Raw genomic sequence first — 26,961 nt, forward strand, 5'->3', positions numbered from 1 at the left:
GGACATTCACATTCACGATAAATGACACCTCATACTTGCAGATAACCCAAAGATTTGAATATTACTGTAAATCCTCCAAATACAAGTTATGGTAAAATTTACTTTTTTTGCACAAAAAATGCACACTAACACACACAGCAATACTATCAGCCTGTTGTCATGAGGTTTCTGAATGACATTAACTTTGTAAGATCTGTAAAGTCTTGAAAAGCGTTTATAAGTAATTTATTTGCTCAATTTCATGTGATTCTTTTCAGGGATACTTAGTGATACTACAACAGTAACTCTGTGAGGAAACAATTTCACTCATTAGGTTTTCTGCTTCTTGAAGAATTCAGATTTTCATACTGCAATCTGATATTGTCTAAACAGTGGGAATGAAACAGAGCATGATTTGAATTAAATTTGTCCATCCATTTTTACGCAGTAATTCTGCTATAGTACAACCTGTTCAGAACCTAAGAGTTTTTTTTCTTTCTTATGTTATGTAGACTATACTTATTGTTACTTAACTATTAACTATTCAGAATAATAAAGTAGATAGGAGTTACCAAACTTTGTGCACTTATCAATCATGTTCATAATACACATATACACAGAGTTTTGAGGACCCAGAATGTATCTCTGTCTTCTTTTTATTATTTTTATGTCTCCCTCATCACAACAACACTACAAAGTGTTTCCAGGTTAGCATAATTCGTGTTTATTTAATTGACTGCAGACTCTACAAACTGTTATCACCCAACTCTGCACACACCTCCCATTCATTTGAAATGAGTTAGTGTATTTAGGCTGCGAGGGTGACCAATCACAGCTGGTGATCAGACTGATAAGAGCTGTAAAACCCTGCCATGTGGGAGGACAAAATGACAAGGAAGAGGGGAGGACATCTCCCTTCTTTTGATGACGTTAAAAGTAAAGTCCTGACTCATTTTAAAAAAGACCAGAGAAAGAGAGAGAGAGAGAGAGAGAGAGAGAGTAGCGGTGGTTGAGCGAGTTTCACTCAGTTTCATTTCACAAGTTTCGCTACACAAAATTCAAGTCCACTCACAAGCAAAATCTCTTTGCTGACGTATTTGGATCCTATTTGTCACCAGTGGCAACAGGGGAGAGACTGAGGGGGAGTCATATTTTGTTGTGTTAGTTTTTACATCTACCAAAATCTGACTCCCCTAATATGCAAGGTGTGACACACACCGAAATCACTCAGTTAACATATCTGGACTTCTACTACTTATGTATGTATATGAAGTCCAGATATGCCAACTGAGGGATTTCACTAACCCTAACCAATCTGTCCCCTGTTGCCACCAGTTACAAATGACTTTATACATAAGTAGTGGGCCCATTAAAATGTCTAAAAATGACTAGATCTACGTTGTATATTTTATTGAATTGTGTATTTACATTATCCAAAATATGTCCAACAATGTTCAAACCCAGAGAAATCTATAATTTTAATCAAGGTAACGGTCCGTTTCATTTGGTCGCCTCATGTCACTGGTGTCATATCCCCTTTACCCCCTCTACTTGCTATAACTTTGAGGGAAACACGGGAAAGACCAGATGATGAATCAGAGAGTGAGGAAGGAACTCGACGAACTAGCTCACTACCCACTCAATTTTTTTTTACTATTGTTTGTATTGCTCACTCATGATAGAGCACAATTCATTGCTGTTTGCTGCACGTTCTGTCACTGAAGCTGTTCCCGTAAAGCGAACGTTAGCTAACGTTACTTGCGGATATTTCACTAGAATGAAATGATACATTACCTCTTATGTGAACATGATTTCACGTCTCTTCTTTTCTTCTTCTGTATGAGTCACATCAGATCAATTTTCATTGGCAATGGTGGTTTTTTAACAATGAAGACAACAAATCCCATGATCCCACACTAGTGGCAGAAAGTATGTTGCAATCCATTGCAAGTTTGAAGTTGGTATTCCCAAAAAAATGCCTCCCAGTGCATCTACTGGGGAAAACATGGAGTAAACGAAGAGTAGGCTGGTACTGCATGCTCAAAAAGACTTCTATCAAGTACAAATCAACTGAATGGCAATGGCAACTACAAAGTTGCTACAGCACGTTTCACAACTCAAACGCTACATAAAGTAAAAAATGATGGAAAGGTAATTCTAATTACTGCTCACTGTGTGTGCCGCCATATTGCTGTGACACCAGGGGTGTGTCTATCGAAGAACTCGGGCTAGATGGATCTTGCCTGAGTTTCAGACTTGGAATTCTGACTTGAATGACTGTTTCCTTGCACTTCTCTGTGTCAGAGGCCGTTTTTCCCCCCAAGTACAATCGATTGCAGCATTGCATACTGTGTGTTTGATGTCTAGATGAAACATTACAAGAGTATGTAACCTGCGTATCGTGACATATCTCCGAGTGAAACAGGATAGACTGGCGGGACATAACGTTGGGAGGAATTTGATTTGAAAAGTGGGTGTCATAATGAATCTTAGCTCTGTGCCTAAAAGTTGAAGATGATATTGGTTGAAATTGGTTGGTTCAAGTCTACATCAATACACATCATATTTTGTTTTACAGGAAGAAAACATGATTGGCTTTTGATATAAGAATACAAAGAAATGGATTTTTTTTTTTTTTTTTTGGCATATATTGTTAAACAGGTGCACAATATGACTGGGGATGTCATCTAAAAGGGTTTAAAAATCATTTAACATTTAATCTCGATTTTAATTGAGGATCACCAATTGTACTCAGCATAGTCAAATCGCAGATCCTATCCGGGTCCTGATTGGTCCACTCTTTACAACTCCCGCCTCTGTGATGCTACAATCAGCCCCTCCCCTCTCCGCTCTCAGCTGCTCACATCCGGCACGCGGACAGGCGCGGAGAGTGGGAAACGGCAACTTCACCTTGCCCTTTAAAAAGCTGACACTGTCCTCATAGGGCGACTAAGGTCAGACACAGTCGCGTGAGAAGGATGAAATAGAAAGAGAGAGTTAGGTTGAGAGTTAGGTTTTTTTTTGAACAGGTGTCAGCCTGGGCGCAATCACCTTTTCGTCCTGCTGTATGCGGTTCAGTCGCGCGCTTCCCGTGATATGAAAACACTCCGCACGCGCCTGCTTCCGTCGCATTCACTTGTTGTCCTCGAGCTGCCACGATGGTTAAATGTCCTGTTTAATGGTCGAGGTATGTAGACCGTGACTTTTACAGCTTTACCTGCCGGCAGCTTCCCGAACAGACACACAGGCTCGTACACACACAGTTGTTTTTGTTAAGGCCTGGTGGCTCTAATGAAAAATAACTTTGAATATGTTTCTGTCAGAACTTACAGTGTATTTGGTGCTTAAAAGTCAGTTTATAATCACTGTGTCGTAGTCTACCTTGGGTGTGCTATGTGACGGTGATGAATTCCTATATTTTTGATATTGTAGGCTATTCTTACAGGGGTTTTAAAAATATTTTGCCTGTAAGTAGTAAGTTAGACCTTAGATATTTATGCAAAGTGAACAGTTTTTTTTTAGTGAAGACGACTAATTCATTCTATAAGCTGATAGGCTACAGCAGGCCTTATGTATTCTTGCATTGTGTCACACCTATTCAATGATGTTTTACAGAAAAGTCAAACTGCAGCCTAGATGAGGCACATGACGATAGGAGGCAGGTGTGCAGTGGAGGAAGATATGATACATCACAGTTTGTGTTTGGCTAAATGCTGTAGTATACAGTATGTGTTGAGATGAATGCAGATATATTGATATGTACTGTCTCCACAGGATTTCAATGTTAAGTGTTGTTCAAAAACTTGGTTGAACAGTTTGTTATTGTTATTATTTGTAGATAAATTAAGTGTAGATAAACTGTCTTGTGTAAAACAAATTTTGACATCAACATTTGAATGTTGAAGTTAGTTGACTTCCGAAACAGTAGACAGAACAAAAAATTATTAACACAAGATTTGCTTTTTCGGAGCTCTCAAACACATCTCATGGTGTTCCGCAGTGGATAGAGTTTGTGCAGTTGCCATGGAGATACTCAGTCCTCATCACTTGCTTATTGTCTACTGTTCGCAGTACTTGCTCTTAATTGTCTACTATCAATATTTTAAATAAGCACTGACTTGTTACTTGACAAACGATATTCCGCCATGTTTTTCTTCACACCTTAGGCTGTTTTGCCCTCTAAAAGCTTTTCTGTGTCTTATTTGTTAATCTTTTCTTTGGTAAAGGGGACTTTTTACAGTCCCTCCAACATCCCGCCTCTCCTTAGCACATTTCTTGTATTTTTGTGTGCAAATAAATAAATATTATTGCACAGAACATACAGTATGTATCACATCAAGAATGTGCAGCTGCAGTGTACTATATGTACTATATTCAGCAGAAGTTGACCATACAAACATTGCGCTTGTTTTGGCTACACACACATTTCCTTCAGCTGTTCTGATTAAATTGACTCACTGCATTCATCAATGTCTGCACAGCAGCATTTTATATGTAAAAAATATTGTAAATCACAAACTTTTGAAACCATTTCCAAATCTATCTGTTGCCCAGCTCATATCTTAACAATTTGACTGCAGCTAGCGCAAAGTGAGAGAGACAGAGAGACTTTGAGTAGAGAGCTGTCCAGTTGAGGTGAATTATGACGTTAGCGTAGGAAAAAATTTGACAGAGAGCATCCTGTACACATGCCATAACCTTGTGGGCTGGATGAGTGAACAGTCATTGCCTCTGGTTTGTCTCCATCCACCCGTTTCCTGCCTGCCAGTAAACAGTGTGATGATTTAGATGTAAATCCCCCTAGACAAGGTACTCTTTTATGACTATCTTTCTCCAGAGGGGTAACATTGAACAGTAACAGATAACAGATGGTTTGCTTTATATCTATTAGGTCAGCTAGGATACCTGGTTTCTTTCAAACGTGTATGTGTGTGTCTTTGCCTTCATGTTCCTCTAAACCAGCGCTACTTAGTGCACTTAGTCCACTCTCATTCTTCTCTACTATGCCCGCAGATGTTGACCCATTATAACTGTTTTAGCCATTACTAGCTATTATAAATAGCTGACCTCATTTAGGAAATGTACAGAGCTGAGTCTGTCTGAATTGCAACACAGGGCACTGGGTTGTAATTAGGCTCAGGAACTGATCTCAGGTCAGGGAACATCACTGGATTACCGTAAACCAAATTTATCAGGAAAAGATTGGAGTGATCTGAAAACTAATGCTAACGTAAAATGAAAAAAGAGGTATGAGGCATTGTTGATGTTGATCCAAAAATGACTGAGCTGTTGATGGAAAGTGTTTGACTGTCATTACTTTACAGTTGCTTTGGAGCCAACACACTGATTCATAAATTGAGGCTTGATATTAATTCACAGTTACTATGGTCCTTAACTGGTTTCACTAGCTTTCAGTGATGATTTACCATTAAAATAATATTGACTTAATCTACAAATCAGTGAATTTTGTCTATTATGTTTGTTACCAGTATTTGATTAAAACCACCCGCAAAAAAGAAAAAAAAAACATGTTACTTAACTTCATACAAACACACCTTTGAGAGAAAATGGCTAAAAAAAGATGCCTTACAACTCCTGACCATGGGTACCAACCATGTGGAAGCATGTGATTATGGTGCAAATCATTGCCAGTTAATGCCAGTGTGCTGTCTGACCCACTTTCTCAGTGATGTTGGCCAACACGCAGACATGTTGCTACTGGAACAGCAGATGCCACTGTCGCTTAATGCACCTACACTCTGTCACTCACTCAGATGATGAATAGTCTTTAAACAGATGCTGTTTAATCCAATTCCAAAATCATGATTCAGTTTTTGATGTGGAACCAAACAGAACAGGATGAGATGAGCAAACTTAAGTCATGAAAAATCACTTTAACTGGTGAGTGGATTTATTCCATGCAGTGGAATAAATGCAAGGCTTTGTTTACACATATAGTATGATATATATATGGATGGATGATTATTTGTCAAATGCTATAGACTGTACAGTTGAGGAAATAACTAAAAGCTCCATCTGTAAAACAATAAATATTAAATTGGCAGATGAAGCAATGAATTACTCTGACTTAAATATTGAATTCATGTAAGTTAAAGCTTTAGATTTATAGTATTGAAACAGATCAGTTTCTGTTTATTAGCAATGTTCATTGACGCTCTTTGATAGTGTATTTTTGATAGTGTTTGTAATATTAATCTTAGCCTCTCTCTCTCCCTCTTTCTCTCACAGAGGTGTGGAGCAGTTGCATTTAAAAGGTCGGAGCAGAATGCCACACAAGTTCGCATGCTGGGTAAGAACGCTGACTGACCTGAATACTTCAGTGAAAAAGGTTAATATTTGTAGTCAACTGCAAATTGGTGGTGCAGAAAGTTTCCTAATATTTGATTAGAGTGCGTCAGTGTATCACTAACCTTTGGCCTACTGTAACATCTATGTCAAACACAGAAGCAAGTTTCTACTATCTCTGTTTAAACTCTGCATCGGTCAGTTGAATGACAGTGGTGTTCAATAGCTTTCATAACTCAGAAGTCAGGAGTCAAACTGACTCTCAAGTTCTCAAAGAAAAGCCTGGGAATGTTGAATTCTAACAATATAAACTTTAACTCCAGTCTTTTTTTTTTTTTTTTTTTAGCGTTTGGACTGGAGACAGTAAAATGTAGCTGTTTTTCATAACTACAGTCTCAGACCTTGAAGTTTCAGACTTTGAAATGTAGCCCAGGCAGTTTTTTTCCATATTTATGTCAAAGTCGTTTAAAGGGGATCTATTATGTTTTTCCTTATTTTCAGTCATGTGACAATGTCAGATGTTCATATTAAAGGTGGCCAAAGTGTAAAATAATGAGGTAAACGTATGTAGAAGTAATCCCTGTGAGCAAAAAGCACTGGCTTTAGATTGCCCTGAATGCTCGGTTTCCAACGTTTTCTTCTACTTTCAGCCCAAGCTGATGTCAGCTTGTGACAGATTTCTTGATATGGTCATCTGCTCTACACAGTGCACGAATTCACTGCTCTACTTGACTAACATTATGGTGTTGTTCTATTGTTTTGGGGGTAGTCATGACTCAAGTCAAGCTGGCATGATGTGAGTGTTTTTCCATTACACAGCAGGGCAAAATAAAATGAGATGTTTACCTGTTGGAGGTGTGCTGGTCATCCGCAGCTCTTCATCAGACCTTATCATCACTGTGGCTGTTTGTGCTTGTACTATTCCGCCCTGCATTATTTCTAACTGATATGTCCATATCTTCTTGTGTCGACCGATTTTTAGCCCTGCTAATGAAGCTCTGCTAATTCAGTGGAGGAACACATTTCACTTCCTGTAAATTCTTCACAATAATAAGTCTCCATTATTTAGTCATGTAAAGGCTTTTAATATATATGAAGCAGTAAAGCAGGAAATGTTGGATTTGCATCAGCAGTAACTCTGATACGGCTGTCCCTTGGCAGACTTACAGAAAGCTGGTCAGTCAGAACAGAGTGGGCTCATCAGGAGGGGGGGTCTTAAAGAGACAGGAGCTAAGACTGCCTGTTAAGAGACAGAGGCTGCACTGAGGGGCTGCATAAAGGGCCAGTATAATATAAATAAGGAGATTTTTGAGCTGTGAATCATGCAAAGCTACTCTAGTGGAGTCCCAGATTAAATATATAGAACTGGAAATGAGCATAATAGGTCCCCTTTAAAAGCTTCCTGAAACAGTGCTTAGTTGAATACAAGTATGAAGCAAACTTAAACATATGATTTTTTTTTTTTTTTTTTTTTTTTTTAAAGGTATGACGGAGTGTAAATTACCAGAGCAAAAAAAAAAAAATTCTCAGTGAGTGTGTGTGTGTGTGTGAGAGGAAGAGTGGGGATCTTTTGGAGCCAGCAGTCCACTGGCTGACTCCCAACTCCCAAGTGTTTACTTTTCAAGACTCCCACTGACCTCGCCATCTCTCTGCTATCTTTCTCTCTCTCATTCTGTGCTACTATCACTGCTTCTTACTTTCTGTCACATATCCTCTTTTCACACATTCCCACACAGATATCTGAGCTCTTTTTGTTTCCAGTTATTCTTATGTAGCTTGTATTCATGTGTTCCCTATCTGTTAAAGTTAAAATCCTCAAGATTTTCATGAAATCAGACCCTGTTTTTGAAATGTTTGTGGTTGGTTTTTTCAGCAATAGTACTTTTTAAAAAAAAAAAAAAAAAAAGTCTAATGTATTTACATTCAGTAATTGGTTCTCTATATAGTAGCATAGTAGTAGTCATTGTTAGTGGCAGGGGCCTCCATTCCCATGCTGGATTCAAATTGCCTTAACTATGCAGAAGGGATTTACAGGAAACTATGCATGCCAGTGTTATGTAAGTTTGTAAATATATCTCATTGATATCAGACATACTGTTCACTGTACAGTTTCCTAACACTGTATCAGAGCTGTATATTAAAGGTTGGTGATTTTCTATATATTTCTTATTATCAACAAATCTCATATGCAGAGCCAAACCAACATGAATTGTTCTTACTTGCAAGTACTGTGTGTGCATCCAAATTCTGATATATCTTATTCCTATGTGCCACAGACCTCCTTTGTTATCCAAATTCTATTAAAAACATATCAATGAGCCCCAGTGTTGTGCTGGGATGTACAATGTAATACCTTTGTGTTGTTTTTGTTGTGATCTATAGCATAACAAGCTAGCGAAGCCACGATAAACGTAACTGCATTCCTATGCATGTGCAGTGGTGTCTGCCTTTAAAAGGAACTACTCTGTGGAGACTGAGCAGTTTTTAAATAAACTATTGAGCCCAAACTCTTTGGAGAAAAGGAACCTGTCATCCAGTGCAGCATTGTGACTCACTGACATGTTTTTAATAGTTTTTGGACAACAACAGAGATCTATGGCACAGAGGAATAAGCTATATCTTTGGATACACACACAATACTTATAAGTAGGATGAGTTCATTTTTGGTTTGGCTCTGCACATTAGATTTGTTGACATTAAGAAAAATCACCAGCTATATGCAAACAGAACATTTCCTACTGCTGCTGCTACACATTAAAACCATTAAATTGAGGAAACACGGGGGGTTTCGATTTTTGGCCAGTGGCAACATGAGAAATGATAGCTGCCTTGACATTATCACTGACACACTCATTCTCATGGCTGATAGATTTAGGAACTATGGAAAAATTTGAATAAATCAAATTCTTGGTGCTGGATTTTAGACTTTTTGTGTTGAGTACCAAGAAGGGGATATGCTACATTTTATCAACACACAAGACTTTACACTACAATACCAGTGGCCAGTCACAGCTACAAAAAACACAGCATTACATTGGGTACATAGCCACGTTGCATTTTCACTGAATCACTCTGCTATCTTAACGCTCTTTGTCTCATGATTTCTTGCAATCAGCTTCTTGCGTCTGATATGAGACGTTCAAGGCTATGTGCCTGTCTGTGTGTGTGTGTGTGTGTGTGTGTGTGTGTCAGTCCTTCTGTCTGCATGTGACTGTTTCTAAAAGGAACATTTCAGTGGAAAAATGTAATGGTTATAGTGCTGCATCCTGCATGATTACATGCATATAAAGGGGAACACAAAGGTTTTATTAATGTTCATTCACTTCATTATATTCATGTTAATGTGTCGTTTCCAACAGCCTTTGGGTGTATGTTACAAGGGATGATGACAGGAAGACAGTGGTTTCAGTCCCAAAAGAATGTGCAGTCCTGTTTAGTTCATTGGAGTTAAAATTGATCAGTTCAGGCTGTTAATCATCTTACAAGACTCAGATGCAGAACACAAAGACAAGAAAAGGATAAATTCAGACTTTGAAGTGTAAAATGAAATTGACAGAAAGCATGAATCTGGTTAATCTAGATGAGTCCTGGACAAAGTTACTCATTATGAGTTTAACGATTCTCTGTTTCCCTTTGACATTACTTTGAACATCTTCCATCACTTTAACATTTTGAACAAATCCTGTTCTTTTGCCTTTATCAGAAATCCTACTTGTGCATAAACCCAAGGCCGGTTAGTCGCCTGGACAGGAGAATTCAAATAAATCGAATAAACCTGCTGAAGTGGTTCTATGCCAGTGAAGCCTTAATTAAGGGTGACTCATGTACTTTGTTTTACCTTCAAGCTGAATAAGTTTATTGTCCTGTTTTGTTGGAGACATTATGTTATTTTCAGTGTATTTTGAAACAAGGGGTTTGTGTAAAAGAGTCGGTATGCTCAAAAGTGAAGTAAATAGTGTGTAGAATTAGTGCTGAAGCAATTAGTCCATTAAGTGATTAGTTGATTCACCAGAAAATGATTGGACACTATTTTGATAATTGATTACTTCTTGTTAAAAATGCCAAATAGTTGCTGGTTTCTGCTTTTCTGGGACGTCTTTGGGTTTTGAACTCTTTGTTGGACATGAAACGATTAATTGAATAATTAAAAAATAATGGACAGATTAAATTAAAGTAAACAAATGAAAGAAGATAAAAAATGCAGCTAGACTTATTGATGGACACAAATATTAATACTATTTGTTGTAGATATTCCTGCGGGTAAAGTGTAACCCTGTGTTTGTGTCCCTGTCCCCACTGACCTGACCATGAGACAGAGGACGTGGCCGTGAACCCAGAGCTCCACAGTGGTTCACACAAATCCTATTGGTCTCTCGTTCGTGTGAGCAGCATATAGGCAGGGTGAGAGAGTGTGTAAGCGAGCTGAGAGCGGGGAGAGGAGGGGCTTTAAGACTCCACAACAACGTTGGCGCGAGTAAGACTGTAGTGGGAGAGAGAATGCGGCAGAAGGAGGGAGCAGACTGTGAGTGGCCAAGTCTGGGAGAGAGGGATACAGACAGATTCTCTCCTCTTTTTTTTCTGGCATTCCCCCGCTTCACATCCTCATTTTTTGCTTTGTCTGTTTTATTATTCTGCACCCGTATGCTTTCAACCTCTCTGTCCTGCTGCTGATTCTGTCTGTCCCTGCAGTCTTTATTCCTCTGTCCTACATCCAGACTTGTTACTATCTCTTTCTGTCGCTGTCTCTTTTCATCTCCTGTGCTCTTTGTCACCATCATCATCCTTCTTTCTCTCCCCCTCCTTAATTTCTACCCCCTCTTTACTTTGAGCTTTCCTTTCTTTACACCTGTCCGTTTTTGTGTGGCGTTACAATGCCAGTGCTGGAGGGGCTCTGGGGCCCAGATCTTAGGCTGCGGGATTCCGGTCTTGGTGTTGGGGTCGACGTTGGGGTCTGTCCAGATGAGACTCCCAGCTCGTCAGTCTGGGGGCCACTCAGGACCCCGCCGGTTACCTGTGGTGGCCTGTCGCTGGCCCTGGAGCTTCCGGCTCTCATTAGGCAGCTCAGGGCGGCCTGGAGGGCGCGCAGGGGAGGCCCCCAAGGGCCTGAGAGAAGTCAGGCCAGTGCTTGGGTGGAAGCAGAGAAGGAGGAGGTAGAGGAGGTGAAGCAGGACACAGAGGACAGGAGCGCACATCTGGAAGGTAACACAAATTACATGGTTACACGAATGATAAAGCTTGTGGGATTCAGATTTCTGATGAATTTTTAATGTTTCATATGTATGTTGTTTGTGTGCGCATCATTAAAACACATTCATGATTTATTCATGAAACTTTAGAACTTTGTTTGTTTTGGAAATTGGGTACATTCCTTCACATTTAACCTGTGTAATGGTCTGTGTATAATTTGTTGTGCATTTATCTTTGTAATGATGTTAGCAGTCATGTTTTCTGGCAGGTCAACTTTATACATAAGGGTGTCTGACCTTGTTGGATCCATTTTGGCATTTTAATGTGAGAATTTAGATTCCTCGCCTGGATGCGCGCTTCCATTTTTGACAACTGTTAGTGGGGGTGTGTGGTTGCTTGTGTAATGACAGATTATCTTTGACAAGCGCGCCTGTGGCCGTATGTCTGTGCTCGTAAGTGACGTGGGTCGAGGCGAGGTTCAGAGCAGACAGCCAGACAGAGTAGACAGTGAAATGAGGGATTTGGGCTGTAAAGCCAGAGTGTCCATTAAAGAAAGATTTGTTACCATCTGCTGAGCTGCAGCTGTACTGATGACACTGATGTGATGCCATCAATTGACCTTGTGGACGTCTGTCTGGAGCGTAACAGCGATGACGCAAAGTAACCTTGTTTGTTGACAGTTTGGGGTGAATTACTTTAAAAGATAAAGGATGACTTGAAATTAGAACAGCAGTGACATGACAATGATATTGAATAGGATGATGACCCTGTTTATTATTTGCACTGGGAGGTGTTTTTGACCTGATATAATGTTAATATAATATTATTTTGTTGGTAAAGTCAAAGTAACAGACGAACTGAGGCTGTCAAATGTTAACAGTGTTTTAATTTGATTATGATTTCATAGTAATGCAACTTTTGTGACTTTGACTCTATTAGCATATGGACAAAATTGATAAATAATACATGAATAAAGATTAAGAAAAAAAAAGAAAGTTTGAATTGTCCTCTTTACAGAAAAACATATTAATCAGTAAACATGTAATAACAAAAATTGAAGTATGTACACGTAAATCTTGCTTGTGATGAAGTGATGATTCAGGCTGTGGGGAATTACCTGTGCGCAAGTACTGACTCACAAGGTGGAAATGGACGAACGTATGCTGCACACCGCCTGTGACTTTCCTTTTGAATCGTGATGACCTCATTCATTTAATGACTTTCTACAGATGGTGAAAGGCTATCTGCGCAATATTTGATTTCACAGTATACAAAGTGTTGAGACACTGTTAGATGACTTGTCTGTGTTGATAGTGAGTCATTCTGACATTTGCAGTTGGAAAGGCTGAAAAGACCAAATTTTTTTTTATAGGGTTCATTGGTTTAGATGGATTCAGTTAGATATTATACAACTGACAGTGTTTCAGAGGTAGTTATTTTACCTAGAAATCTACACTTAAAATCAAACTGTCAAATTCTGATCTTTTGTATGCATGTCACAGTTCCCCTTCTTGACATTTGGACATTTGTCATATAACAGTGGAGTAGTGGAGCTCTCTGGATCAACAACAAACATGTAAAATACAGCATGTTAAATATTAGTGATGCTGGAAATAAAAACAACACTCCTACAGACATTCGACAGAAAGTTAATGGGCAACTATTTCTTTAAACAAAAATGCCATTCAGTGGCTCCAGTTCTTCACATGTGAAAATCTGCTGGGTTTTTTAGTTTTCTATGATATTAAACTGAATATATTTGGAATTTGGGCTATTAGCCAGACAAAAAACATTTGAATGTGTCAACTTGGGCTTTGTGAAATTGTGATGGACATTTTTTTACTATTTTGTTATGTGTTTATGGACTAAACGATTTAATCCATTAATCAAGAAAATAATATATGGTAGGTATAGATATAATAGATAATGTAAAAGAACCAAAAAAATTAAATTACACACATTATTGATCATTTGTACTCACTTTACCTGATGAAAATCCAGTAAAATGAATTGTATCTGATGACAGTCGAATGACCTTAATGTGGTTAATAAAGTGAGTACAAGTGTGATCGACAGTGTGCATGATAGCATAGATTTTTTTGGGTTATATCACAGAGTTTGTGATCCAGTTCATCTGTCTATAAGGTTTTCTAAAGTGCAAGAGCTTTGTAGTGAGATTAATTGGATAATAATCCCAAGGTCATATACATAAAAGAAGATATGAAGCCACATTTCCCTTAAGTTGAGATGTTCTTTAATTTTTTTCCATCTGTTTGAGTCCAGAGAGAAAGATAGGATACACAAAAATAAAGCAGGAAAATTTTGGGGTGCACCTGAACACATATAAAACATGGATCTTTGGTCACTGAAAATATTCAAGCACCTACGTATGTACAATATACTGTATGTCAGCCTGGTCGGATGTCACTTGTCTTTTCTGTATCTAGCCTCTGTTACTGTCAGATCATTATTATTTAAAATCTTTTAAGTGCAAATACACAGAAAAAGTAAAGCAGCAGCACTGCCGGTGAGTATCTGGAGATTCCAGCCAGCTGTGTGGGTGTATGTATCTACACATCCAGATAAAGCAGCAGCAGCAGCTGCAGGCAGCAGGGAACATCGTCTGCCACTTTGTATTTCAAAGTGTTTGCATTGGAGTGTAGGATCTGTATATGGCAGCGATGTGTCCGACTGTTGCTTTCTGAGAAGAAAAACAGCCCCAAAGCACAATTTGTGCCATAAACACCCACAGATTCAGTGAATCCAAGTGAACAGACTCGTATGAGTGCGCCGTGTGGGTGATGTTTGCCAAGTGTGTGATCTTGTTTTTGTATTTGGAATCAGGGATTTAACCTCATTTGCAAGTGTATCTGTGTGTGTGTGTGTGTGTTACGTGTGCAGAGAGTGTTCATACATGGATGCATGCCAAGGCATGTGTGCATTGCTGTGTCTTAAAAACACCCTTTCCAACTGATTCACGTTTTCATCCTACATGACCCAATTCTGCGCTGCATGGAGACAATGACCTATTTACCACACTGAGAGTTAAAGGAAGAGAAGGGGAAAGAGGAGAGGCGGGGAGGGAGACGAAAGGATGGATCAGATGGGGAGAGGGGGGTGGGGAGTGGGGGTGGTGTTGTTGTTGAACAGGCAGGAATGAAGGATGATGGGAAGGTTGAGGGCGTAGTAATGGAGGGAGATGAGGATGTGGAGACAGTAGCCAGAAGTAGGGGAGGACAGACTGTAAGGAAATGAAGGATGGAGTGACACATTAAATAGAAGTAGAGTGAAGGAAGAGAGCCAGAGGGTTGTGTGTGTGTGTGTGTGTGTGCATGTGCGTGTGTTTGTATGTATTGGAGGGGGGTGATCTGAGTGTTACCGCAGCGTTTTTTTTTTCCAGATGATGTATTTCCTCCTCTCCTTGCCCGCCAGCACGCAGGATAAAAAAGCAAAGAGGCTTTCCCCCTTTTCTCCTTTTCTTGCACAAACTAGGCCAGCAGGACTCCTCTGCCTCACTTTAACAGGCTGAGTCATTTCCCCCAAAACAGTTTATATTTGTTTATCGGATGATAACACATCATACAGTTTATCTATAGCTGCCTAACTTACGCATCTCTCACACATTACCAAAACCACAACATCTACAAACTCTGCCGCTTTGGCAACCCACACTTGCAAGGCGAGATTTGGCAACCAAAGTGACTCACAGTGACGTCAACCCCATTAAGCAGGTAGTTTAGCTGCTTTTAACATCTCTTAAGCAGGAGTCACAGAGGTGATGTGAATAAGCAACCTCAGGGACATAATACGCTCCAGTTACTCACATCTAATCTGTAAATTATTCAGTATTCCCATAGTTTTTAGTTTATTCAAGTGTAAATTTCACATGCGTGCATGTGTGCTGTGTCTTACTTAAGACCTAGTTCTGTTTTGTGTCATTGTCACTGGCCTCAGGGTGTGTGAATTGCGCATTTTAAACAGAGGCGGCATTCAGTATTCAAGGACCCATTATACTGCTGTGTTCCATCTCCATCTGATACTGTAGGTGCTCACACAGTAACGATTAAAACCCAAAGGTTTCTTCTGAGACTCTGCAGACATTTCCTGTGGAAAGATTTCATAGGCAAAACAAGCTTGATATCCTTTTAGTTAAAACAAAAGTACTGTCAACATGTCAGAAATACATGGGCACTTCAAACATTAGTAATCATTATTTACTTTACTTTACTGGAAAATGTGTGTCAGTTGTTTAGATTGTGGATTTTAAATAGAAAACTTTGGTTTTGTAGTGGAACAGTTCACAGATTCTGTTTGTGCCTTGTTTAAAATGCACACAGATAAGGAACTATTAACGCTCGTCCCTGCACTTTGAGATGCACCACTCCGCATCAGTGTGAAACTACAAGAAAGCAAAGAAAGAAGAAAAGAAAGAAAAAACATTCTACGAACACAATGTATGCAGCAAATCCAGCACCAATCTGATTCCATCATCATATGAAGAGTGTTCAGACAAGCACCATAACAGCTGCAGCACGGCATGAAATCCATTCTCCTCGGGCAAACTCGGACCAGATGCATGATGTCCTAGTGATTCAGCAATGTCAAAGATCCTCTTGTTTCATGGGGGCTGATTTAAGAACGATTCTAAATCTGCTTTTATGAGGCTGATTATCTTGAACATCTATGTACTGCACAGCACCGGGGAACACTTCACTCTGTTGTCCTCTTATCACCCCGCTGGCTGCTTGACTTCGTTCGGTCTCAACACCTCGCTTGCTGTGCCCCGCCGCTCTACCTTCTTCCTCCTGGAAAGTTTGATTCATAGATTTTTTTTTTTTTATTACACTTGATGCTGACAAACATAAGTTCAATCTTTCTCCTTTTTTTTTTTTTTCACCCCCTCCTTTTCCCACGTTTCTTTCTTTCTCTGTCTCTGTAGCTGATGGCAGACTGAACACTGGTCATGCTGGTGTGTTGCTGGCTGAGAGAAGAGGCTCCTACCCGCTGATTGACCTGCACATCCTCAAAAGTAGGTCTCCTCACCTATTTACATACAGCACTCCTATATCCAAACAAAAATTTATATAGTATAATATAGTATAATTCCTCATATTCCATATTCCATTCAAACTTTCGAACATTAAAAAATATATAACCTTCCACCTGACTGTTATGTGTATTCAGTTCGTCTTCTTTTTCCAAGATGTCAATAAATATACATGTAAGTTAATCCAAATGTCAAAATAGAAGAAAAAATAAAGTTTAAATACATTTAAATGGTCATACAGTAATACACACAGCATAATAATTCAACATTTTTTGCTGAATACCTGTGATAAATATACCTGCTGCTTGCATAAATAGATGGATAGGAAAAGAAATAAAACTATTAAATAATTATTTAAGAGAAGTATTTTTGTACATCAAAGAAAAGACATATGATATTTCTGTGTCATGAAATGACAGGAAAGCAAACAAAAGAAGAAATTTAGCCATAAGATGAAGATGAAGATTCATATTAATTGCACATTTTGTAATCTACATAGATGTGTGGCTAATGTTTGTTTACCGTAACATCAGCATTCCTTTGGATTTCACTGAATCGATCAGGTCATGTAACTGCCTACCTCAACCTCTGTGAATTATTTTTGTTAGCAAACCACTAATAATAATAATAATAATTGTCAGACACTTATAATAACAATCTGAACCTGTCAGCGGCAAAAACAAGAACTTTTAGTGGACAAACATTTTTTGTTCTGTTTCTGCACTTTGTGATGTGCCTGAGTCAGATATGTGACCAAAAATAATTTTTCTACATTCAGTTGCATTTGTTTAAAATTTATCTGGCCCATCTTCATCTCCTGGTTTTAATATCTGGCCCAATTGAATTTGTAATTGAATAGCCCTGCTGTAGACTGTGATGAATACAGCTCAGAGGCAGTATCAAGGTAATTGTGTGTTAAATTTGGGTTAAGTGTACTTAGTCTTTTTCGAATATGGGACACACTTTTTTTTATTTACCTGATGAGGCGTGGATGTGCACTTAATTGCTCAAGGTCAAAAATCTGGGTACTGGAGCAGAGCTGACAATCTATACTGTATATTTTTAGAGCTGTGTCATACAATTCAGAAGATGTCAAAACTTGAAACAGATGCTCATCTGCTGCTTGACTCTGTCTCTCTGTTGTAAAAACTACTCTGCATGCTCTGTCTGTAAAGTAATTTCTGTCTTTGTCATTTCAGCCAGTGCCCAGCAGGGGGAGGTAAAGTCCGGCACCAGGAGAAAGGTGAAGCGCCTGCTGAGCTTCCAGAGATACTGCCATGCCTCCAGGCTGCTGAGGGGGTTGGTGCCCCACACCCCCGAGTCCCTACACCTACTGGACGATGACTACCTGGGCCAGGCTGCGGTGAGCACACACACACACACACACTCATATGCAAACACACAGAGATACAGGTATCCCCAGCATTACACATGTGCCATGTGTGAATCACATCTCAGTTCTGACAATTGTTTGTCTTTTCATTACAGCATATGCTATCAAAAGTGGGCACATGGAACTTTGACATTTTCCTCTTCGATCGTCTTACAAATGGTAAGATGATTTATTGTATTGCTCACATTTTTATAAATTTAACAGATGTTGACGGCCCTCACCCGCCCATATTCCATCAATTATTTAAAGTTGTGCTTTTCTTTCCATCACAATGCAGTAATTACATACACTGTGTACTAAATGGTGTCATTTTTATGTAGTTCTGCACTATATATGTCTTTTCTTGAATTATTTTGTGTGTGTGTATTAGGTAACAGCCTTGTGACTCTGATGTGCCACCTCTTCAATGTCTACGGTCTCGTTCACCACTTCCAGCTGGACATGGTCAAACTGCACAGGTTTCTGGGTAAGATTTGATTTCCACCCATGGATGGATGGATCCTGCGTTGTTTTCCACCAAGAAGGGATGTAAAAGTGCATCCGGTAATAATTGTTCATTGCTGCTTCATTTGAAGACCTTCCAAACAGCTTATTTACATTTATATGCACACCAAATACCCCAATTACAGAAAAGACATACAGTAGCTTAAGACAATATTTTTTAAATAATGTTTAAATGGTCAGGAGTACTGGTGTGTTCACATGTAAGACTTTTCCTGGCGGCTTTTTTGGCGGGGCAGAATACTCTCGAAAACTGAGAAGGGTTTAACTTTTCAGGGAAGCCCAGAGTGACGTCAACTGCTTTTTCTCTGCCAATCAGTCCTTACAAAAGAGACTCTGGGTTTATGTTACCCACAATAACAACAAATATGGATAAAGTGACTGTGGAGACATTGTTGTTGTAGTAAGTGAATATTAATCCAGTATCCATAACAAGGTTAGTGGTGCTATCAGATACGACAAACCTGTGTGTTGTTATGGAAACGAGGAGCACATACTCCTGTGTTTTTTCTTTTTTCTCCACACAAAAAAACCACAGCCTCATGCAGTTTTTCTCCCACTTGGCATTGTATGACAGAGACTATCTAAATTTAAACTTAATCTTCTTGAAATCATGAATTATTATCTCATAATCATTAGTTTAGCATAATAAGACCCTGTTGAGATAGTTTAATGGGGTTTGACTTCGTCTCCTGTCTTTCCAGGCATGGTGCAGGAGGACTACCACTCCCAGAATCCCTATCACAATGCCGTTCATGCTGCTGACGTCACTCAAGCCATGTACTGCTACCTGAAGGAGCCCAAGGTAATTCATACACAAGCACACTACAGAGATTCACTAGGCCTGAGCTTCTCCTTGACATATTCTATTAGCTTTGCTCCCCGAGGGATAATTCCTGCTCACTTTGACTCGACAACACATTCTTCCACAGCCGGCAGAAATCCCCAAAGCCCTCTGACCAGATTAAGTGTCTCCACATCTTTCGCTTAATACAGTAATTGCTTTTGTGCCCTTTGTTGCTCCGTCAAGCACTTTGTGATGCACTTATTTTGTTAAAAGCACTTAGACAAATAAATTGAATTCGATACAGCACACATGCTGGTGTGTTCTGGATAACAATCACACTCATATGAGATGTCAAGCCTGCCGCTTCTCTGATCAATATGCCATTTTGTCCTTTACTGACAATTAATCATTTATCTCCAGCCTCTGAAACACACTGGGGTCTGTTATAAATTAGGATCCATAACTTTGAGTGAGTGCTTCAGTTGAATATGCAAGATATTAAATCATTTAAATTCTGAGGTAAATGTACTCCATTTCCAAAATGATCTAAATCTATGTGAATTATTATACTTTAATCGCAGCTTTTCCATAAGGGACGTTAAAACATGCAAACTACAGTTGTGTAATTAAATTGAAGAGTAAATTCACTTAAAGTCAGAACTTAACTGAATCCTAATGACTGATTACTAATGTACAGCACGGTCTGAAAGCATTAGGACGGGTTGGTTTTGGCTTAGCGCTCCAGAGCAGTGGATTTGTTAGGAAAAACAATTGGACTATGAGGTTGAAATGTTGACTTTCAGCTTTAATTTAAGCACTTCAAGCACTTTTATATGTAGACCTTATACAGTCTATGTGATAAACACTATAATTTAAGGGTATTCTCCACATGTCTTCAGAATCTTTTGAAGGACAGCTTAGCAATTAAGTTTTATTTGAATAGAGTGCAAGTGTCCTTCCTACGTAAGGATAACTGTTGCCCTGTTGACCATTCATGTGTTGTAGCTAGCAGAGCAGCTGAGCCCTCTGGATGTGTTCCTGGCACTGATGGCAGCAGCTGCCCATGACGTGGACCACCCTGGAGTCAACCAGCCCTTCCTCATCAAGACCAGACACCACCTGGCATCCCTCTACCAGGTACGCGCAGCTGTGCTGCATGTGTCACTGTGTGTGTGTGTGTGTGTGTGTGTGTGTGTGTGTGTGTGTGTGTCAAACCTGCAACTGGGTCAGTGCTAAATAAATATCTGTGTGTTGTTCGTCTTCTACAGAACATGTCGGTGCTTGAGAGTCACCACTGGAGATCCACTGTGGGAATGCTGCGAGAGTCAGGACTGTTGTCCCACCTACCTGCTGATATTTCGTAAGAACACACATTATAACGAGAATACCATCAGATATGTCGTTATCCGATTATATTCTTTTTTTAATAACATAAACACCACCTCTACACTGCAGGCAGGACATGGAGCAGCAGCTTGGCTCTCTCATCTTGGCTACAGACATCAGCAGACAGAACGAGTTCCTGTCGACCTTCAGAGAACATCTGGACAACCAGGACCTGGACCTTCAACTCGCATCACATAGGCACTTTATGCTACAGGTAACATGCTTTAACATTTTAAAGAACAGTATATTCAAGCAGTTACATGTATATACACTGTCAAATATTCTAACTATGATATAAACTTTTATCAGGTAACTTGTATTTGAACCACAAAGTTAGTGTAACTACACAGTATGTTTGCATCTCCCTCCTTGCCTTCAGATTGCTCTCAAGTGTGCAGATGTCTGTAACCCATGTCGGGTTTGGGAGCTGAGCAGGCAGTGGAGTGAGAGGGTGTGTGAGGAATTCTACAGGCAGGGTGAGTAGTGTGTCCTCTTCATTGAAAACAAGACAAAAACATCAGAGACATGCAGCATTTTGAAGCATTCATGATTTGACAAATCGATGTTCAACACAAATATATGTGATTTACAGTGGAGATGATTGGTTTCCTTGATTTCATGGAGGTATTTTTAGGGCAAATGTCACTCAAAAGTAAGACCACAAACACCATTACCACATGTTGCAAATGGGCAGAATTCATAACAACTGCACCCTCGTTCTGTATTGTGTTATAAAGCATCAGCAAGGTTTCCCATAAAATCTGAGCAGGTTATATATTGTAAAGTGAAGAATGTAGTAAATTTAACCAATGGAGGCTGGCAATTTTCTTTGCTTACAGTACAAAATCTGCAAATTAATGTGTGTGGTTATTAAAAATCTACATACTGCACATCTCATCTGTGTTTTTCTTGGTTTTCCATTGAGATATTTAAAAAGAATAATATAAAGATTGATCTAAGGCAAGTCAGAAACATCTTTAGTTATGCCTTTGCTTTTTTTTGGTTTACTCATGTGGCTATTGTTTTCTTAATACTGGCTATTAACCTGGCAGGTGACCTTGAGAGGAAGTTTGACTTGGAGATCAGTCCGCTGTGCAACCAGCAGGCTGACTCTGTCCCAGCCATCCAGATAGGTGAGTACTAGAGTGCACATGACTCATGAAACACAGGAACTAAATAATCTGTTATGTGTATACCTAACAGTAGCTGCTCCTCTGTCTTAGGTTTCATCTCGTACATTGTGGAGCCTCTATTTGAGGAGTGGCACCGCTTCACCGAGCCCAGCCTGCTCAGCCAGACTGTGATGGGTCACCTGCACAAGAACAAAGCGCGTTGGAGCCGCCTACGATTCGCACACACGCCCTCAGACACTCAAACAAACCCCCACGCTGAAGAGCCTGAGCCTAAGGGAGGAGGTGGAGAGGGGGAAGACATCCCTTAATCTTCCTCTTGCTTCTTGAGGTGTTTCATCTTCATTTCTAAATGGAGAAGAGGAGTGTTTATCTGCCTCCTAGTTTGTCCTCCAGCATGTTTTATCCCACAGCTGGTTGTTCACAGGCTCTGAAAGTGGGAGCGCTCGATGGGAGTCTGGTTTGGGTTTGGTGAGAAATGACTCCCTCTGCTGGAGTGGAGGATTGTAGCACTGCAGGAAAAAAAAGGAGGAGAGAGATGCACGGAAGAGCAAATGGATGCATAATCTTAGTAAATAAATGCCAATTTGACAAAATCTTGCTCTTTAAGTCTGTGATATCTGCAGGAGTAGTGGCAGAAGATGGATCAATGAAGACAAATATAAATCAATGTTTGCACTATGCTGCTAGAACAACAAAGAAAAGCCAAAATTATATATACAAGTCAGCTGGACTGTGCTGGAAAAGATGACATAGAATATATGAGAGAATAAGAGGAATATATGAATATATCCACTATACTATGCTTTTTAAACTTTTAAAGAATACATGTTAAGCTCTCTCCACTTTTTCTCTTTTTGTACAGCTTGCTGTTCTTCTGTTGGATGCTATTTCATACAAGTGTCTCACTTGTCTACTTTTCACTGAAGTGCGTTTTTAACTCGAGCACTAAGATGGTACATCAAGGTACTGTAAACTGTAAAATGTACTCTGTTTTAATTGTGTAAGCTGTAAGACGGACTGATAAAATTAATGACTGACACAAAGTGGCTTCAGCTCAACAGTTAGATGTTGCTGAGTCGCTTGAACACTGATTAAAACTGTTAGCTGGATGTTTTTGAACACAAATGAGAGCCATTTTTTTAAAAGTGTTTGCGTTCTTGTCTAAAAAAAAAAAAAAAAAAAAGTCTGTTATAAACAGTATAATCTTTACATACTGTGATGTACAACCTCAGCAATTGACATGCCAAAAACTCAGCAATGTATTAACCTTTTTACTAGATACTGATATCGAGAAATATAACTCTCCTCACACATGGTGTTACCTTTGTAACAACTGAATGGGTGCATTTATTTATCTGATAACCTCACTATACAAGCTCACATACAACAAAGCCTTAACAGCAATTTGGTCTGTCTGTGAAACACATTTTGTAATGGTGTTTTACCACTTTCTGGACAAACTTTCTTACGCCGTCAAACGGTTTTCTGCCTGTTTTCCTTCAGCCATACCAGCATACTTAAACACACACGCACATGCACACACTGTACTGTAGCGTGTGTGTGCAGCCTGTTTCCTGTTTGATCTCTCACCAAGTATCAGAATTGGGTGTTAAAATGTTTCGCATTGCCAAGGTGCCAATGTACTGTTCTGATACATCGCCTCACTGCTCTCTTACCTCTCAAAGGCTTTTATATTTTCTTCTTTTTACACCTCTGTATATTCTTTGGATGCTGCAGGCACTGTGTGAACTGTATCTTATGTCATGATCAGACTTGGGCCAATTAGTAACTGCAAATACATCCAGTTTCTAGTATCAGGATATTTTAGATGTCAGTAACACATAATTACCATAATTCATCATTCAGAATATATACTGTACAGTCATCATTATCTAAACTGGTACTTTGTTATTATCATATCTATATGGAGCTAATTTAACCTAAAACAAAGCATAAGTATTATTTGTAAATGCTAGTTGGTCCAAGTATAAGTTGTACCTCTAAAACAGTAATTTTTCTACCACTCTGCTCCTAACATGTAGAGATAAGGTTGTCTCATCTAAGGATGATGTTGAGGTTGTGTACATGGTGCTAACAGAGGCCCAGGCCCCATGTCTTCCCTGACCTACAGAGAAATAACCTGAGCTTTATGATTCTAACAACCCAGCCGATATAAAGTATATTCTACAATGTATTCTGTAAGATAATCACAGCTCACATATTGAAAAGTTGTGTTCATAAAAACTGTAAAAAGAAATAGTTAAGAATTTCTATAATTGTTTTTTTAAGTTACACTAGAGCTGTGATGTAAGCCTTTTCTATCAGGCACAGTGCAATAAAGTTAAGTCACTGGCCAAGTTGTAACAAAACGGCCATTTTCATATCTATCTATAGATATACGGTAAACTATCCAGTATATTATTCATATGTCTTCACTATAGCACTCTATTGGCTTTGCTGCAACTCTCAAAGCCAGCCATACTATCGTTTAAAGTTGTCACTGTTTTTGATGTTGCTACAGTTATGGAGATTTACAGATTAGCTTTGTAAAGTCAGACTTTATCGACAGATTTCTTTTAATCTTACTCACCTCTTTGTGTACCGGAAGTTGCTGAGAAAGCTTTTTTTTTGTTTAAACCTCCCTCCAAGGACAAGCCTTGATCATGTGTGCAAAAACTGTTTTTAAGTGTTTGAAATCAGAATTTTGTGAAACATCACTCTATGCTACCTAAAAATGGAAACATTTAATTCTTTGTACAGGTGACACATTTCTGCCTCAGTATAGACCTCGATAAGATAGCAGATATGCTGCCTTGTATTTCAGTACCTCTCAGAATCAGCACTGATACAGGGTCACTGAGCCATATTGATTCCAGTAACGAGTACAAATATGTGCACCTTCAATTAAAAGTGCATGACAGAGGGCTTCATATACCAGATACACCATAATTATCATCTTTATGAAAGCATAAAATCAGTTGATGGTCAAAAAGAGATTCTAACAAACACCTGTTATTACACATCTTAGGGAATGACAGACAATAAACAAAATTTAGCAGAAATACCAACCTATCTGTAAACTATTAAGGGTTTTTCTGAATACTGCATGCACTGAGGTGGTGATATGTTTTCTTCCTGTTTTACTGAAGTTACTGTTTTCAATCTTGGATGCACTTCCACCCCAGATTTTACTATGTTGTCCAATAATATAATTTCCATCTTTCCATGTTTGACCTGAACAGGTCAGAGTCAGTCCATTGCCAGAGACGTTTAAATGCTGGTATTTCCATTATTTGTTAATTTGTTTTACCTGAATCAAGTCGACCTGAATCAAGGTTTGACTGACGAGTTTGATTCTAAATTGATCCAGCATGTGAAAAACTTAACATCTCAGTTATTTATCCAGCTTCTAGACTAGCTAGGAGGAAAAGTAATTATCAGCGTAAGAATTAGCATTTTACCGTCTTTAAATAAAACTCTTCAAATTGAGCCTGTTATATCCAATATGGATACAACAAGATGGACACTTAGGGTGTTAGCAACCCCTAACTAATATTGAGTTTGAGATATTACAAATGTTTGCACTATGGTCTACCAAGTGATCCAAACAAGACTAACTGGTCTGATCTGAATCTCTGTATTTGGGTGTTTGGATCTGACGTCTTGACTGTATGTTTCTGTTCTGACAACCAACCTCTGAGCACTGTGAACAATAAAATAAATGTTTTTCAATTAACACCAGATATAATAGATATTCCCTTGCTTTTGTGTGTGTGTTAAAACTGACTTGACATTATGCCATGACACAAACAACAGAAGTCTTTTTGTTCTCCAAGAAAATGTAATGAAATGAGTGTGATTGGCCACTAGATGGCAACAAAATCATGTTAGTTGCTCTGCTTGCATGTGAGACAAACAACAGGAGACACCAGGATAACAGAGGACCTCGCTCCTCATAGTAGGGGGCACATTATGGGTGCCTCTCCCTCCTGCTTTTGTTTATAGTACAAATACAATAGTCAAACTGTGAATCAACGTGAGTATTTCTGTGATGTAAGCATAGCTGGGGGCTATGAGCTCATATGTAAACGATGACCTTAATGAAAGAAGAAAGACAGGCTGAAATCAAACAACTTAGAGTTGCGGTTTGGAGGACAAACACTAGAATCTGAGAACATGAAGCCCAATGAGTCACACTGTTAAATCACAAAACAATGTTGCAGTTGCTGTTTAAAATTTTACACAACACAGAATCTGATACAGAACAAAAGAGGGAGGGAAATGTTAAGTTAAGTTTGAACAAAAAGTCTGACAAAGGAACATGAATGCTGAGGAGGATTAATGGGGATTTAGAATTCAAAGGAGAATTGATTGATTGATTTAATGGATTAAACAGACACATAAGAAAAAAAACCATACAAAAGGGTTGCATGTTAAAGTGAAAACATTTATTTCCAATATGGTCCCAAGATGTTAAAAGACAAAGAAAACATAAAGAAACACAAACACATTCAATGTAAAATTAAACAATACAATCCTGAATTTCAAAAACACATCATCACAATTTAAGAAATAAAAATATCTCACATCAGAAAACAATGACAGCTAAAGTAACAGTATCATTACAGATTTCATTATAAATCTGTTACCCTGTTCCATAAATAAGTCCTAACTGGACTTCTATAAACTCCTCTCATATTTAAAAACTGGATATGCAGCAGAAAGCTGTTCCACAACATGTCACTTGTGTAAAAAAAAAAAAAAAGGAACTTCTGGCCACATTATTCACTCGAGGCACTTTACATGAACACACACTGGCCCTGGTTTTATAGTTATGCTGAGTATGATAATATATATATGATAATATTGTACATATGATGCAGCTACTGTAGTTTTACTCTGAGCTTTACTGGCAGCAGTCTTACCCTTCTGAATTTTTCACTACCAACATGAGTTTGAAGGGATGCATTTAATAAATACTGAATATTATTTTGCATCACCGGTAGTTTATTCCTAAGTTTAGCTGTACACTGACACTGTACCAAGCAGAATATGCATACTCGTAATTACACTGTGTCAATGATGACACGAGAAGTTTCTTAACAGAAAAGTCGAAGAATAGAGAAACTGAATACAGGGTGAAGTGGGAAAACACATAGGGTGAAAGATAGTAGAGAGCAGAGAAGTAATACAGATACAGCCTGTGTTTCCCTCATTTGCATGTCTCTGGTTTGCAATGCAA

The 26,961-nt window shown here is 38.9% G+C and overlaps 1 protein-coding gene across 6 annotated transcripts; it reads left to right on the forward strand.

The window, feature by feature from the left end:
- The first annotated feature begins 2,811 nt into the window (after positions 1 to 2,811).
- Positions 2,812 to 25,455, forward strand: LOC137168895 (3',5'-cyclic-AMP phosphodiesterase 7B-like). 6 transcript variants are annotated; one of them, XM_067571747.1, is made up of 14 exons: positions 2,812 to 3,166; positions 3,595 to 3,641; positions 6,229 to 6,289; positions 16,412 to 16,501; positions 17,719 to 17,882; positions 18,008 to 18,071; positions 18,283 to 18,378; positions 19,118 to 19,218; positions 20,206 to 20,337; positions 20,469 to 20,560; positions 20,656 to 20,800; positions 20,966 to 21,062; positions 21,639 to 21,719; positions 21,810 to 25,455. In XM_067571747.1, exons 1-14 carry the CDS (start codon positions 3,076 to 3,078, stop codon positions 22,025 to 22,027), a joined length of 1,479 nt encoding a protein of 492 aa, XP_067427848.1. In that variant the 5' UTR covers positions 2,812 to 3,075; the 3' UTR covers positions 22,028 to 25,455. The 6 variants fall into 6 exon arrangements, with proteins under 6 accessions (XP_067427848.1, XP_067427849.1, XP_067427851.1 ...); XM_067571748.1 differs by lacking the exon at positions 3,595 to 3,641 and having other exon boundaries at positions 2,819 to 3,166; XM_067571750.1 differs by lacking the exon at positions 3,595 to 3,641 and having other exon boundaries at positions 2,828 to 2,933.
- The last annotated feature ends 1,506 nt before the right edge of the window (positions 25,456 to 26,961 follow it).

The sequence above is a fragment of the Thunnus thynnus genome, chromosome 18 (genome assembly GCF_963924715.1).
Source record: "Thunnus thynnus chromosome 18, fThuThy2.1, whole genome shotgun sequence".
Classification (NCBI taxonomy): Eukaryota; Metazoa; Chordata; class Actinopteri; order Scombriformes; family Scombridae; genus Thunnus; species Thunnus thynnus.

Bases quoted from the DNA above. Each gene is read 5' to 3' on its own strand.
- LOC137168895 (XM_067571745.1), top strand. From the start codon at position 11,157: ATGCCAGTGCTGGAGGGGCTCTGGGGCCCAGATCTTAGGCTGCGGGAT. The intron at 11,485-16,411 runs GTAACACAAATT...CTGTCTCTGTAG, and splicing joins CAGGAGCGCACATCTGGAAG to CTGATGGCAGACTGAACACT. The intron at 17,883-18,007 runs GTGAGCACACAC...TTTTCATTACAG, and splicing joins ACTACCTGGGCCAGGCTGCG to CATATGCTATCAAAAGTGGG.